The sequence below is a fragment of the Erithacus rubecula genome (genome assembly GCF_903797595.1).
Source record: "Erithacus rubecula genome assembly, chromosome: 5".
Classification (NCBI taxonomy): Eukaryota; Metazoa; Chordata; class Aves; order Passeriformes; family Muscicapidae; genus Erithacus; species Erithacus rubecula.
Window position 1 is genome coordinate 51,776,130 of NC_136687.1, and position 15,603 is coordinate 51,791,732.

General features: G+C 38.2%; 1 protein-coding gene across 2 annotated transcripts in view; it reads right to left on the reverse strand.

The window, feature by feature from the left end:
• MMRN1 (multimerin 1) overlaps nt 1-15,603 on the reverse strand; it is a 38,675-nt gene that overhangs the window by 20,676 nt on the left and 2,396 nt on the right. For both annotated transcript variants that reach the window (XM_079306675.1, XM_079306676.1), the window contains exons 2-3: nt 4,825-4,944; nt 2,604-2,710 (exon numbers count right to left, since the gene is read on the reverse strand). In XM_079306675.1, coding sequence (XP_079162801.1) covers nt 2,604-2,710; nt 4,825-4,944 — 227 coding nt within the window. The remainder of the gene's footprint in view (nt 1-2,603; nt 2,711-4,824; nt 4,945-15,603) is intronic.

Sequence of the window (15,603 nt, forward strand, 5' to 3'; positions counted from 1 at the left end):
TTATTGGCCCATGTATTTTTAAACACAGCACTCAAAATCATTTCAGGGAATATTAAAAAAAATGGAAATTTTGATGAAGCAGGAATGGTTGAAGAGTTGCCCAGAGGGGGGGTTAGGTAATTTCCTCCCTGTTTCCTGTGTTTCAAGGCAAATTCCCACCTTTTCTGTTTTCCAGCCATCTACTGGAGAAATGGCATCACTGCCACGCCAGGGAATTCCGTGCTGACAGTGGCTGCTGACTCAAAACCCTATAATTCAGTGTTCTGAGTACACACGAGGGAACTGGGATTTTGTTACTACAGACACACAAAGTTAAAATAAAGCTGGGTTTAGTGAAAGTGGCATGTCATGAAGTCTGCACCTCAGAATTTAATAATTCTTTTGTTTTAGTGGGTTTGCTCCCAGTTAATCATTTGATATTCCCAGGTCAAAATGATGATGCTTTAATTGTTGAATTGTCCATATTGAGTTGTCTCATTAGGCTTATAAGAAATTATGTCTACATTTTTTCATTCTTGTAATTTTTTTTTAAAAATAAAATTGCATTGTCCATGCTGGAATAGGATCCATGTCTTAGCCAATTTGGTCATGGGCTGCCACAAAGGAGGTAAGTGACCTGAACACATCATTTCCATCTCTCTCACTACTGCACTACCTTGAGAAGAATCTGTAACCAAGCAGTAACAATGAGGCTACCAAATAAGACTTTCAGATGTCTGGGAATAATTCCCAGGTGGTGGTAAGTGTTTCCTCCTGCCCAGACTATCAGACTGAAATAGTTACATATGACTTCACTCTGAGAGAGAAGTTCAACCAGAAGGCATTTTAAGTTAGCATTTGCTACAAGCAGCCCACATCACACTAACAGAGCCCTCCCAGGATCTAAAGGGTTGTCAGAACACCCCAGCTCCCTTGGCACAGAAACCCTTCAGTAACAATTCTGTGGTTGAACAGCAGAGAGGCCAAGTGGGAGGCTCAGGGGCTCAGGAGAGCCCCACTCAGCACTTCCAGCATCTCCCTGCAGAGCACAGGAGATTTAGGACAAGGCTGTTGGGCTCCCAGCTGCTCAAGTTCATTAGCCGACATCCCTTCCTGGGAATTGAATAATACAGGCAGGCTTGTGCTGGTGGTCTGCTCCTCTTGGGAGGCAGGATTCCAGAAACAAGGAAGAAAAGCTTCTCTGACATAACACCTTTCATCCCAATCTCTTTAAGCACTTCTACAAGCATTAATTAATTAAATATCCCAGTGCTCATGTGAGATAAGTGTCATCTCAATTTTCTAGATGGGTAAACTTGGTTATGCAGATTATAAGTGGCTTCCCCAAGTTATTCAGCAAGCCAGAAGAGGTTTGAAAATAGAACCCAGGAGATGTAACACCCGCTCCTGTAACACTTCACAGCACTTTTCTTTATTCTTATGTTTTACAGAGATGCCACTACAAATTGAGTTAAACAGCTTTTCTTCCTGGTCAATGTTTGCCTGTTATTTTGATGCCATTTCAATTTTGTAGATGGTGACCTGCCCCTTCAATGTTACCCTTTACATTTTTTAAAATCTATTTTTGCTAATGTCTGCTTTTTTTTTCCTGAAAGGAAACATTTAAAACACTTGATCCATGCTCACTGCACAGCCTTGCTGACTGACCATGCTCTGCTATATCTGTTAATATCTGGCTCCACACTGTGCTGTGCAGAGGAGAATTTTGTGCCTGCCAAGGTTCTGACTCTTTGGCACTGAAATTTCCCTCCTAGATGTGAACAATAGTGATTTTTCTTCATTCCTCTACATTAATTTTTAATCACAGCCCTTTACTTTACCACTGCTGATTGAACTCCCTATCACATCTAATAGCCTTTCTTGCAATATTCATTAATTTAAAACCTGTATGCTGATGCCATGCCTAATTTTTCAAGGACTGCTTGCTTAAGGCCAGCAGCAAAGAAATAGCTATTATACAGATGTAAAACTACAATGTGATAGCTCAAGTTTGATCACCAGGGCAGAGGTAAAAAGCTATTCTGTTATAAAGGGCACAATTATACACAATTATACAGGGATCGTGTAATACCTAGAACAATTCAGTCACTGTTGAAATGAACAGCAGAAGAACTACAAAATTCAGAGAAGTAAAAAAAAAGTCAATACATTATTTTATCACAAACAGAATATATTTTTAGAGCCTGAAACCAAAAGGAAAAAGAGTAACAGTGCTGTAGAGGAATATTACAGCAAGTATTAAATAGAGGACATGGATTTAATATCCCCAGCACTGCAATAGTCAACAACTAAAAGGTCAAAAGTAGAGATGCACTGAATGCAAACTCCATATTTTAGCAAAATGAAATATGGCTGAGGATTTTATGAGCTTTATTTAGAGTGGAAGAGGGGAAAAGACTTGGCTTAGCTTAGCTGCTCTGCAAATTCACTTGCAGGGAAGAGTCAACATCCCAAAGCATTTTACTTTACTGTGCATTTTTTCTGGTTTTAAATTAACAGAAAGCACTGTGTTGGTTTTCTACAGAGCCATTTGATCACAGATCAAACTTCCATTGTTTTCTTGTGCTGAAGTGAACAGGTCAGACTCCTACAGCTCTACTCACCTTTGGGTTGGCAGTTTTGCCCACTGTACCCAGGACAGCACTTCCACTCCAGTGATGTCACTATTTTATGTTTGATTCTGTAAGCCTGGTGTGTTGTTGTCTGGGACCTGTGAAATGAGAGCAATTTAAATCTATTTTAGGTAACCCAAGAGGAGCTGTAAGATACTCCATAACTTCATTACATTATCTCACTTGTCATATCTATCCTTTCATTACTGCTTGAAATTCAAAGTGAGCTCTAACCAGGGTTTGGTGTTTCATTAGCAATCACAGCTTTAATACTGCAATCTCTGGATTATCTGCATGAATTTTAAAGTAACCTGGTGTCTATTTAGATTTCTTCTAGAGCATCTTACTCAGGATTCAAATACTGCAATCTCTTACAGAAGACATCACAATTAATAACTACTAAACTGAAAAAAGAGACCCAAAACCCCATATATCACTTTTCTTTGAAATTGGTGGAAAAATGTATTCACAATAAATTTACACATCAGCACACATTAATGCACACCGGAAACCTTCCTTTCTGATTATTTTAAACAAGATTATACAAACATTAATCCAATAAAGTGTGAAAAATTCCACTCTGGACTTCAAGGAAAGGAAGGCCTGGCTATGTAATTGTGAGGCCTCAGTTAATAATTTTACAGTATGCAACTGCAGAGGCAGCAGCAATTTTATTTCTGTACTCCAACAGATTCTGCATGTCCTGTCCATCACTTCTCCTCAGTTTCTTAGCTTCACAGAGAAGTCAATTTAGAATGAAAATGCTGCAGTAGGGTATACAGAATAAACTACAGCAACTCTCCTTGGCCTTTTAAGATGTTAAATGCAAAGTTCAAATAAAAATAATATCACACACTATCACAAGTTACTAAGCACTAACACAAACATCTAAAATCTCAGAAAATATGATGACAAAACAGTTACTGAATTGTTTTGTACATGCAATCCCTGCATAAATCATTCCAGAAAAAGAGACAAATTCAAAGGCTGTCAGAAGAAAAAATATCCTCCCAGTGCATTAAAAAATGTCACTGTGTTTTACACCACAGTTAATGTTGTCATCCCTTCACAAGGGATGCAATATTATATATATCTTAAAATCCTCATAGCAGCTGGCAGGAGCTTTGTATGTGCCCCTACCCAGATTTGGCTCTAAGAAATGGCTTTTTCAGCAGCAAGAACTCAATAAGATTAAGGTGATCTGAATTCAAGAGAGTTACTGCTATTTTGCTGTATGGATGGTCTTATAATAGAAACACCTTATACTGCATTAACATAATCCATTCCTAAAACCACTCATAAAAATGAAGTGCCCATGAAAGGAGTTAATCAGGAATAGTGATTTAAAAAATAATCCATGTAAAAAAAAAAATCCACATAAACGAGTCTCAGAAATTTATGTAGTGAAGCCTTATTTATAGAAGTAGCACAAGGACCTAAAGTGATTGCATTAGGAAGAAACTAAAACAAAATAACAAAACTGGCAACATTTCAACCCCAGGGTCCTCTCCAAAGTTTTGCCGTGCAGTTGACTGCATTTCAGAGTCATCACATGCTAAAGAAGCTCTATTCTCACTTGCAACTCAAAACTTTAAGTGTGTTCTGCCATACCATCTAGAGGACAATTCTTAGAACAGTCAAACTGACTTTTAAGAGGCTTTTAAAATTTGTCAAGGGAAAAATACATTTACAATCTCTATTTTTTTGGTGCTGTTTCAGTTTGCCATTTTCCAAATTCATGCATTAAAATCCAATTTCACTTACATCTGAAATCTAACATTTGGAGAACACAATGAGGCACCCAAACCACAAAGGACAACCTGAATGTTTAACTGATGTATTATTTACAAGTTCTATCCAGGCCAATTACTGGTCTATGTTCACTGCCTGACCAAAGCTGTGCCAGAAATAAGCACTCAGCAGAGAGATAATAATAAAGATATTTATGCCTCTCAGGGGAAGCCTTTTCCTTCAACAGAACACAAGCTTGGAAAACTGCACAGAAAGGATTTTCTGCCCCACATGTGCTTTAAAGCTTTGTACTTGTGCACCTCTCTTTGACTTAAAGACTTTGAACTGACTGGAGTGTGCCAGTGGAATGCATGCTCTCTCTTGCTTACCTTTTAATTTTTAAGGGTATATTCACATTCATGCTGTATTTGTTTGCAATTAAAGTATTTGCAAGTACTCTTTTTTCCCCAGTTCTCCATACCTCTGAGCACAGGATCCAATTTGCCAAGTGCAGGGCTTTGCTCTGCCTGATGAGAAGGTTTCCAGGTTGTCCACCACAACTGTAGGTATGAGTCTGGTGTGGACATAAGCACACCAGTTTCTGTAAAACAGAGAAGGTAAAATTATTAAAAGTAAGCTAAAGCTTTCCACCATGTGATGATATATGATACTTAATTGTAAAAGTTAAACCCATAATTTGCAAATAGGAGAAAGCTACATAAATTAAGTTTGTTTCACTCAAACTGCCAATGTTGTCTTGGGCAATTACTTAGCCTTTGTGCTTCAGCAAAGAAAATAGATAATCATTTCTCCATCTCTACATACATTCATATTGCAAATCTAAATTTTAATTTGCAAACATCTGTGGAGCTCCAAGAACAAAGAAGCTTTTCTAGACTGCAGTAATGACAGGTCTTAAAATATACTTGCATCTCAGACTACAGAAACTGTTCATCCTGAATTCAAAGGATTGTTTAGTGAGGTTTTTAATCATCCACAGCTCTCACTTTATGGACAGTGTTTCTCCCTTTCCCCAGCAACATTAAGTGAGTACAGGAATACTACTACTACTACTACTAATAATAATAATAATAGAAGAAGAAGAAGAAGAAGAAGAAGAAGAAGAAGAAGAAGAAGAAGAAGAAGAAGAAGAAGAAGAAGAAGAATACAAAATTATCAAACTCTACACCACTGCAGCACAGGAGCCAGAGCTGGTACATGCAAGAGCAGGCTTGCTCTGTTGTTGTTTTGGCTGGGGGTTTTTTTAGCTTTTTTTTTAAAGGTTTCTAAGGAGGTTGCAAGCAAATGCAAACTGTTAAATCAGATTTTTGCAATTTGGCTATAGTAGAAGCTACATTAAAACATAGAATTAAGTCAGAATTATAATGTGAATAATAGACCAGGACAGATATGCAGAGGGAAATTATGCCACAGAGATATATTGATATTCCTTGAATCACAAGCAGGTAGCTAAATGTGTGATTTTCAGAGGCTTTTGGCAAGGTCACTCACCAAAATATATTGGGGGAGGGAAGCAGTCTATTACATAGTAAGAAGATAGATCCTGTTATAAATAAATAAGGCATTAAATCAGAGAGATGAAAGACTAGTTTGCTTTTTCAATAAGTAATTTATCAACACAATCCCACATTAATCTGTAATAGGCACTGTATTCATTAGCTAGGGGGGAAGTAAGTAAATGGGGGATGGCAGGGTTATACAGAATTTTACAAAATCATTTGGTGCAGTAAAAAACACTGAACTTGAAGAATTGCAGAAGTCTCATGATACTGAATTTCCAACTAAGTAGGTGTCAGAAAAGGGTCTTGTAATGCAGAATCAGTCACAAAGACAGGCTTATAGAAATGGTATCACTATATACAGAAGTTTTCATCAGGGGAAAAAATAATCCTGTAATCCTGGAGTCATTTTTAATGGCTCTCTGAATAGGCCAATTTATTGGTTTGCCTTAGCTAATCTGGGTAATCAAATACTTGAAATTATTAGGGAAGGACTAAAGAACAAACAGGAATCACCACTGCTTCAGTACATCCACTCTTTGTTGCTGTGTATGAGTTCATAACCAGTTTGAACAAAGAACTCAAGGTTGATCCTACACCCTAAAGAGAGGTGGAAAAAAAGACAAATAGAAGAGCAGGAGGGATATGAAGCCATGGTATTCATTATTCAGTTAGTCATGTTATGATAAATGGGCATCAAAACAAAACAGATTTAAAACTAAAGAAGACAAAAATGAAGGGTCAGGCAGCATTTTCACAGCCACAGACTGTGCTGAATTTGGAAGCCAAAATGGGTTTTAAAAAGCAGTAAAACTATTTCATGAAAAAAACCATGCCATTTAGAGTATTATCAGTTTGGTTTTTTAACAATCATTAAGTTGTAACTATAACCTTTGTCTCAGGAAGTCTCCCAGCTGCAGACTGGAAGGCAACATTAAGAAAGTATTATTGAATTTCTGCTGGTGGAACAAATGTCTATTTTGCCTAGTGCTGACTTTTTTCTTTGATCTTTAACTTAGTACAGCCTTTCTCAGGTTCATGTTATTCCCTTGTCCATGCTGAAACATATTTAATTGTTGACTTGGCAAGTTAGTGACTAGACGTTGTTTAAGTTGTAGAACTGGTGGAGCTGCAAGGACTTCCAAACAATATTTGCATATGAAAATTTAAAGTTCATCTTTCTGTGTCGTGTTTTGCTGCTAACATTTTCTTCCAGCTGTAGTAGTTCTGTTCATGTTTCATGATACAGTCAGGGAATACATATATTTACTCCAGAAATCGCATCTTGCTATGGGCTCCTTACTATGGAAATCAAAATACAATTAACACCAGATTAGTTCCACTTACTTAAGTGGCATTAGTACAGATTTACAGTGCTTCAAACATGAACAACAGCACAAAACACAAAATAATATCAGCATCTATCCTTAAATGATTGCTTTTGTTTACTGAGATGCTACCAGTGTATGTGCATTAAGCTCAGTAGTGTTGTACTTGGAAAATTATTCTTGAGAAAAAAGCAGGATAAAAAAAAGCAGGATAAGCCAGAAAGATGCTAAAACTAACACATTTAACCTCACAATACATCTACTGCCAATATTGCAGCATTCCCTTTCACAACAAGTTGAGGAATAATGTGCCTCACATAAAATGGGCTTTTCTTGAGTGCCTTTGATCTGATTTTGCTCACTCACTCTCCACTTGCTTGAGAGTTTTCATTAGGATAGTATTTCTTCCTAATGAGGTATAAAAAGGGCTGTACTTTTTGGATGTTTCCTTTATGTTCTCACTCCTTTAGTTACTGCCTTTTATCTCTGTGTATTAACTAAAGACTCCATCAAAATTTGCTAGAAGTTTGTTGGTTTTTTGTTTTTTGGTTTTTTTTTTTGCTAAAAGCATAAATGCAGTTATGAAGCATGACCATAAAGATTAGGTACTCTGCTCATATTCTCTGGGCAAGTCAGGAGCAACTGTACTCGAGTTTGAGACACATAAAATTGGCAAAAACAAGAGGAAATTTAAGTCTTTCAAGTTTTGCAGGGGAATAATGAATTTAACCACTTAGGGTAGGACCCACTTAGGACCATCAAGGCTTATTATCCTGCTCAGTACAGGCATGAAATTTCTTCCCTTTCACAGCTGTGGTGAGGGTTTTGCAAATTCAAAACCCAAGATTAAAAACTGTATTTTTTTTCCTCTTAAGTGCAGCACAGAGATTAAATTAAAAAAAAAAAAAAAAAATCTCTCAGCATATGAATGGGATACTAAATATTTCTTAATGCAGGAAGTGATTCTGGGCCAGACTGACACTGATCTATTCAGGAGGAGCTCTGACAAAGCATGGGGATTTGCTTATGATTTAAACTAAGTACAGAGAATGTAAACATCTAAATTCCTAAATAATTCTCAGCAATAAATGGCATACAAAGTCTTCTCAGAAAACCTCTGAAGCAATAATGCCATCTCTAGCTGTTATGCAGTACCACATGTGCTTTCCTGTTCCACATTAGATCTCTAGGAAGTGAGGAGCTAATGCCTTGGGCATCTGGCTGCTAAGCATCCCAACCTGGCAATAAAAATAAAAAAGGGAAATATAGGGGTTAGAATTTAAAATCTGCTCTACAGTGGGGCAGGACTGAGGTTAGGAACATGGGCCTGTGGCTCCCTAGCCTGCACTTTACCCTTGCATACAGATCTGACAGCTCACCAGAGAAAGGGATTAAACAGAAGTATGGCAATATTGTCATTGACAACCTGCTCTGCAGTGCATGTGTTTGGGATATACATTTTAGCAACTGAAAGCCATTTTACATCTGAGCATATGGGGCCAATAAAAGATAAAATAATGAAAACAGGCATTGAAAAAACTGCAAAAGGCATCAAAGCACTGGAATATAAATTTCAGTTTAAAAAAAAAAAAAAAAAACCACCTCCTCTCCCCTCCAAACCTTTAAAAAATCCACACTGTTGTCATTGTTACTCTTACAATTACTACTACTATTACTATTTTTCATTTATTAGCAGTGTCTAGCTTTGAGGAACAGCTATTGGAACATGCCCATTTGGAGATGCCTACTAAAGGAAAAAATGTTACAGTACACCCCAAATGTTAAGGGCTATTCTTTGCTTTTTAAAGCAAGTCTGAACTCAGCCTCTGATCTCTACCAAAAATGTAACTAACTTGAGCAGATTGTTTCTGTTTAAAATATTTAACTCGTTCTTAATGTACGTGAGTGCAATGTCTGAAGCTGTGGTTCTCACATGGCCCAGCAATCTTTGATCAGGCTAAATTGGAGAAAATATTCACAGCAAAAGAGCCCCTGGTGTGACTCATAATTAGGTTTATGCTACCAATGAAATAAGCTCATTAAGAGACGTTAAGAATGTAAATATAATTTTGAAATCAAATTGTCTGAAAAAATGTAGATTTGGAAATAGAAGATGAAGCGTGGTGGAAGAACTATGACAGGCTGTGTTAATGCAAAGGCAGAACAGAAGACAACTGATTTGCATAACAGGACTTTAAACCTGAAAATCCTCTTTACCCTCCCTGGAATAATTTATTCCAGATCAACACAGGCTTCTGACATGCAGATTTTGTTGAGAGCTGGAGGATCCTAGCGTCTCTTTTGCATTGAGCCTGATTTCAATCAGGAAAGCTGCATTTAAAAACAAAACAAAATGCTCCCAACACACAGCAGAAAGCCTGGGAAGAGCGGTGCAAGCTCCCAGCTGGCACAAAGCCCAAGTGACAGATTCCATCCTCCTCTCGCGTGTCGTGGCCAGGAGCATGCACTGGTGGCAATGTGTGCGAGAGTCCCCAGCCCTTTGAAGCAGCCTCCTTGATGTGGTATTTGCTGCGGTATTTCCAGCTGAAATCGAGCTATTTCCAGCCCAGCCCTGCGCTCAGCGTGGTGTGGCTCTACCCAAATGTGACATCCCGCACCGAGGGGCAGGGCACGGTGGAAGGGCAGCATCTGCTTCTGCTGGAGCCTGCGGGCACGTTCTGCTGGGCAGCCTCGCCAGGGCCATTCCCAATCCCAAATCCTGAGCGGCTCCTCAATTCCCGAATCCCGGGCGGCTGTACCCATCAGTGGCACCCAGGCGCTGCCTTTAAGCCTGTCTTTAGCTTTTGGGATCCCTGCCCCCCGTTTCGGGGGACACCCGCGAGCCCTTAAAGGCGCCTTTGCGCTGTTGAGCGCCGTCCTAAGCGGCGATGAGCCGGGCTCAGCTGAGCGGCAGTGCCGGGCGCGGCGGGCAGGTGGCGGCCGCAGCCCGCGGAGGGGCCGGGCTGCGACACCCGGAGATGCTCGAAACCCAAACTCGATTTGCATCAGCTTCTTTAGGGTCCCTGCAGTCCCCCTGCCACAGCACATTTCCGTTGTAAAACCTCCCCTAGGTTTATTGCAGACAAATAAGCGAGCCTCACAAAATTTGCCTGTACGTGATTGACTCGCTTGCTTGTAAGCGCAGATCCTTGAGTGGTCCTAAAGCCACCCCACAGGAGCAGCAGTGCCAGTCGGACCACAAAGGGTACAGAAACAGCTATGCCCCCTTCAAATCGTGTCTGAAAATGAATGATTTTTGTCTGTGAGTAAATTAGATTACCCGGCTTTTAATAGAAATGCTATTGAATCAGCCCAGCTGAACATCACTGAATCATGAAAATGAGATTACTGTGCTGCTGATGGAATACAAAAGGACCCAGAGCTGGAGCTGTTGTCAAACTCCATGCCCAGCTTGGTGGTTGTGCCTCACTCATGTTGCATGCAGTTTATTTGTATTTCACATCATAGTTAATGAAATATTCATCTTGATTCTACAACAGTTTTAATTTTACATTATCCTTTACATCTGAGCAAAGGGGATGTAGAAGGATGCTACGAGTATTTAGAGACAGGGGATGCTGGCTTTTCAATTTGCTTTAAACAACCTGCAAGTTTGGATGAGAAGAAACAATGTTGATGGGCACAGTGCAAACACTCAGATTATAAGGATAGCAAGCACCATCACAAGGCTCTTTTTTGCAATTGCAAGGGAGACTTGTTTCAGCAACTTCCTTTGAATTCCACTAGGTGACCACAGAGACTTCTCACTGTCATATGGTAACTTCTACATCTTTAAGTGAACATTGGTTTTCTTTCAAAAACATAAGCTCTATTTCAAAGAGAAATTATAATCTTGAACAAAACTAGTTAATTTAGGTTCTATGCCCAGCTTGCTCTGCTCTGAAATGTATGAATCTCAGCTGCAATAAAAATTCAGTACTCACCAGGGACTGAACATAAAAAAAACAAATTGGAAAATGTGTTTTACAAGCTGGCTGGAATGGAAGGAACAAAAAAGTGTGTGTGACATAAAATAAAAAGTAGTATGTGATGGTAAAATATATTATAGGATATGTTTTTATCCCTGAGAAACAGATGACTTGTTAATAATGACTGGAACATTAGGTGTCAAAGATTTGTTTAATGTTTTTTTTCAGAACTCATTGTCCTGACATTTTGTCCTGTCTATTACAAAACACAAATTCTGCTCTCATCATTCATTTCCGTTTCTTTTTTTTTTTTTTTTTTTTTTTTTTTTGGTGGGGGGGGGGGGTTGAGTTGGGTTTTTTTTGGTTTTTTGGTGGTGTGGTTTTTTTTTTTTTGGTGGAGGGGGGGTTGTTTTTTGGGTTTTTTTTGTCTTGTTTTTTTTGGGTTTTTTGTTTGTTTGTTTGGTTTTTTGTTTGTTTGGTTTTTGTTTGTTTGTTTTTGGTATTACAGTGCTGAAGCCACTTTGTTTCATCTGAATTTTTATTTACTGTTTGTCCTCCCTCATGTTGAAAAAATTAATTCACCATTTCCACTTATCTAGCAACTCACCAATCTATTTTAACATTTAAAATGTTCTCTTGTTGCAAATCAGATCACCTCTTTGATACATGATTTTCCACTCAATTTCAGAGGCTTTTAACACAATCAAACTTTTCCAGAGAGAATTTAGACTTTGGAGAAGATATTAATCTCAAATCTTTGAGAATTATCCAGTAAAACACATCTGAAAATGCAGAAAAGCTGCTCTTTAAAAGGTGTGAATTCTGCCCTTTTACTTGTGGAATATATATTATTTTTTTTTTTAATTGGCCCAGAGTAGAAAATTCATTAAGGTAGTTCTGGTCTAGTTTACTGTCAGTTCTTTTTAGGTAATCTTCAGTGGTATTGGCTTTCACTGCTTTTTGAGTGCTTTTGTGATCTACAGAAAAGGAGACTGCAGTATGTCAGTGATGGCTTCTCCACTTTGGGAAATACTGACAACAACAACAAAAAAAAGCCTTTGCAAGTGACAAAATGAAAATATAAAAAATAAGATCCATTACAGTTTCAGGGATGAATTTGTCCTTGTTTACAGTGTTGTTTTGGGCAGCTTCTCCTTTCTTGTTTCCCTCCATTAAATGATTAAAAGCCTGTCCAGTTTCTTTGCATCTGATATACCACTTAACCATACAGATACATATCTTTATGCTGTCACTGTCTGATCTTATGGGGCTCTCAAACAGAAAGGATCTGAGCCAAGCTCCATGAAATTCAAGGTGATTTTTTTCCATCAGGCTTTTCCTCATGACCAATGGTGCTGCTTACCAGGAACCTGATACAGAATAGATGCTTTGTATCAGATTTGGCAGAAAAATTGACATTTGAAACACTTGCATTCTCTATCTAGCAACACAGATAATGCGTTTGGAAAACATGGAGACACCTTGCTACTGTCCTCTCCTTGCCAAGTCTATTCTAGAATTAGGGTCAGTTCTCTAAAATGTTAATTATAGACAGATTTGTAGGAATGCCTATTTTCTGTGCATACCTGAGCAGATGTTTCTGTGATACCCTAAATGAAATCCCACAAAGAGCTGACTATTTCACTGTCCAGGAGGTAAATCCTAACACTGTGTCCACTTTAGCACAGTAATCTGTTCAGAGGGGTGTAGGGACATTGCAGGGATGGAAAGCTTTCTAATCCTTGCTGTTCCCATAGCAGATGAAACAAAGAACAAGAGCAAGATAAGCACGAGTATTAATGCAATAGTTAGTGTAATGAGACAGACAGAAACCTTCCTTACCATCCTGGGAAAAAATCAGAAATCATCTGCATAGTGGTTTCTTATCTGATCACACAAAAACTAAACAACAAGACTCTGAGGAGGCTAAGTACTTTGTATCTCAAAAACAACTTTGGTGAAGAAGTGAATTTTTTCCATGTGCTGTGTTTCCTGTCCTGCAGAAAACAATCTGTTGTGACTCTATCACTGCTTTGGGACTGCTATGGGAGTAACACTGAGTTTAGCATGCATAGGAAAATTGGATTGTGGGCTTACAGCCAAGCATCAGAAATACATTCAAGGTGCTGCTGGATGAGAGTGACTTATTGCAATGATCTGCATAGCTGTAGTACAGCATTCTGGGGACAAAGATTGTCAAGCACACCCTGACACAGCCACCAAGGCCTGTGTAAGAGCTTCTTCCTCCCAAGTCATAATGAATATACCTAGTGAGGCAGAAACCCAAGCCATGTGTGACTGTATTTTTTTGTAAATGCACAGTGATGCAAAATCTTAGGAAATCAATTCAGGGATTGTTCTCTCTGCTCCATTAAAAAGTGACATGATGAAAAGAGACTGTGAACCTTGCATTAACTAGGCAGTTAAATCAGGTTTCTATGTGTCTCATGCATCTGAACCATCTGCTGATCTTAACCATTCATTTTAATTTGTCAGTACACTAGATTTCTACCAAGCCGATACAGGCAAAAGCAATTTTCAGGGAGAAATGCAGATGTCTGGTTGTGAGAACAAAATATTTCAGCACTCCTATCACATGTGACAGCTAAGCAAATCTGTCCCTGGTGCTGACTCTATTAAACCCTTCTGTGCTTAGCAATAAAATACTGCCACCTCACCACTACCCAAGGTAATGGGAGAGGAAGACTATAAAGACCTTCAGTGGCTTCAAGATAACTGGAAATGTGTAATATACACATACTAGGAGAAAAGAGTAATGTAGAGCCACTCAGCAACGTGGGGATACTGTGCTTAATTTACAGCCTGAATGAAGGTCTGATGTATCCAGGAACTGCCTTGGATAGTAATTAATAAGGTTCAGAATGAAAAGATAAGTGTGCTTGTCTCAGGACTCCACCTGAGACTTATCCCATTGCACCACTGCTGCTTAAGCTGCTTTACATGGTGAAATACTGCAATATTCTCTCTCTACAGGGTGAAAAACATGTATCTCAAATGAATTCTGTTGAAAATAATGTATCATAAATTTTCTTCTTTCACACCAAATTGATACTCAGATTTATGTCACTGAATTTTGGAGAAATTCTCTTACTCTAGTTTCCATTATATTTTTATTCATTGATATGGATTGCATAAAACTTTGAAGATAGGTAGAAACAAAAAAAAAAAAAAAAAAAAAAAAAAGCATATCTGCAGGGACATTGTTTCATATTTCAGAACATAAGTCAAACTCATTCCTAGGAGTGGAGAAATTAATTTTTCTTCAGCTCAGGTTATTCTAGATGTACTTCCTATGAAGTTTTCTTATCCTCATGAAAGCTTGAGTGCAGACCCTGCCTGAAGGGTGGATACCTCGCCACAGAAAACTTCTGAAATGGTTTGAGAGCAGATAGCAACAAATTGTGTTCTCCTGTACCTATTCTAAGGTTAATTACAAAATTGTTCCAAAGGAACAGGATTTAATTGCATTTCTGTGCCAGTGAAAAAGAATGAAGAGATTCATGTTTTTAGAGAAAAAGATATGCCTGATATTTAGCCCTTGTAATTCCCCATCAGGATGTGATAGAGAGGTTCAAAGCCCAACCTAGTTCCAGATGCATGTGATAAGGTATGGGCTCATAATATTGTCCTCACACAAACTAGGGTACAATAGCATGGGAATTATCTTTGTAATTAAGCCTTTAAGGAACATGACCCCCTTCAGAAAGGGGTATTTGGGTAATTAAGTTTGTACAATGGACATGTACTGTACCTTGTGGACAATCAAACAGCCTTGCAGACTCTAACAAAGTGTATGCATTGCTATTTTTTAAATTATAAATATGTTTAAAAATAAATGCTTGTTCTTGTCTGTTTTTCTTCCTCTTGTCTCTCATGGATCTCTCTCTATTGTTCCTTCTTTATGGAGCCTCCTAACATCAGCATCTCTGCACATATGTTAGCACAATGGGTTGCCATGAAGGATTATAGTCATGCAGTTCCTACAAGGTCACTCAAAAATTCAAGTTGGAGTACAGACTATAACCAAAGAGGTGTTTTAATTAAAAGTAAATTCAAAAAGCAAATTGTTCTTCCAAATTTGCTTTCCAAATTTGCTCAGAAACAGCACACTTTACAGCTGTGGAATCTGCTATTGAGTCATGCTGTGCTCAGGCCTCAAATGAGTAAAATTTTGATAAAAGCAGTGTCTTTATTGGAATACTTATAGTATCTTTTCTACTTTATTTTTGATAAGTATTAAAAAAAAAAAAAGAAAAAGAAAAAATGTGGTACAGATTATTCAGGGCATAGTTGATGGCACTTAAGTAAATATACTTAATAAGCAAAAAGTTTTGTCTTCTTATGCAGATTTTCTCAGCAGTTGCTTTTCAGGTGTTTCACAGCAGTGATTGGTCACAGTGAGCACCCTAGACTAGACATTTTCTCATGTCTTTGCTGAAAAATGAGTCACAAGCAAGTTTAT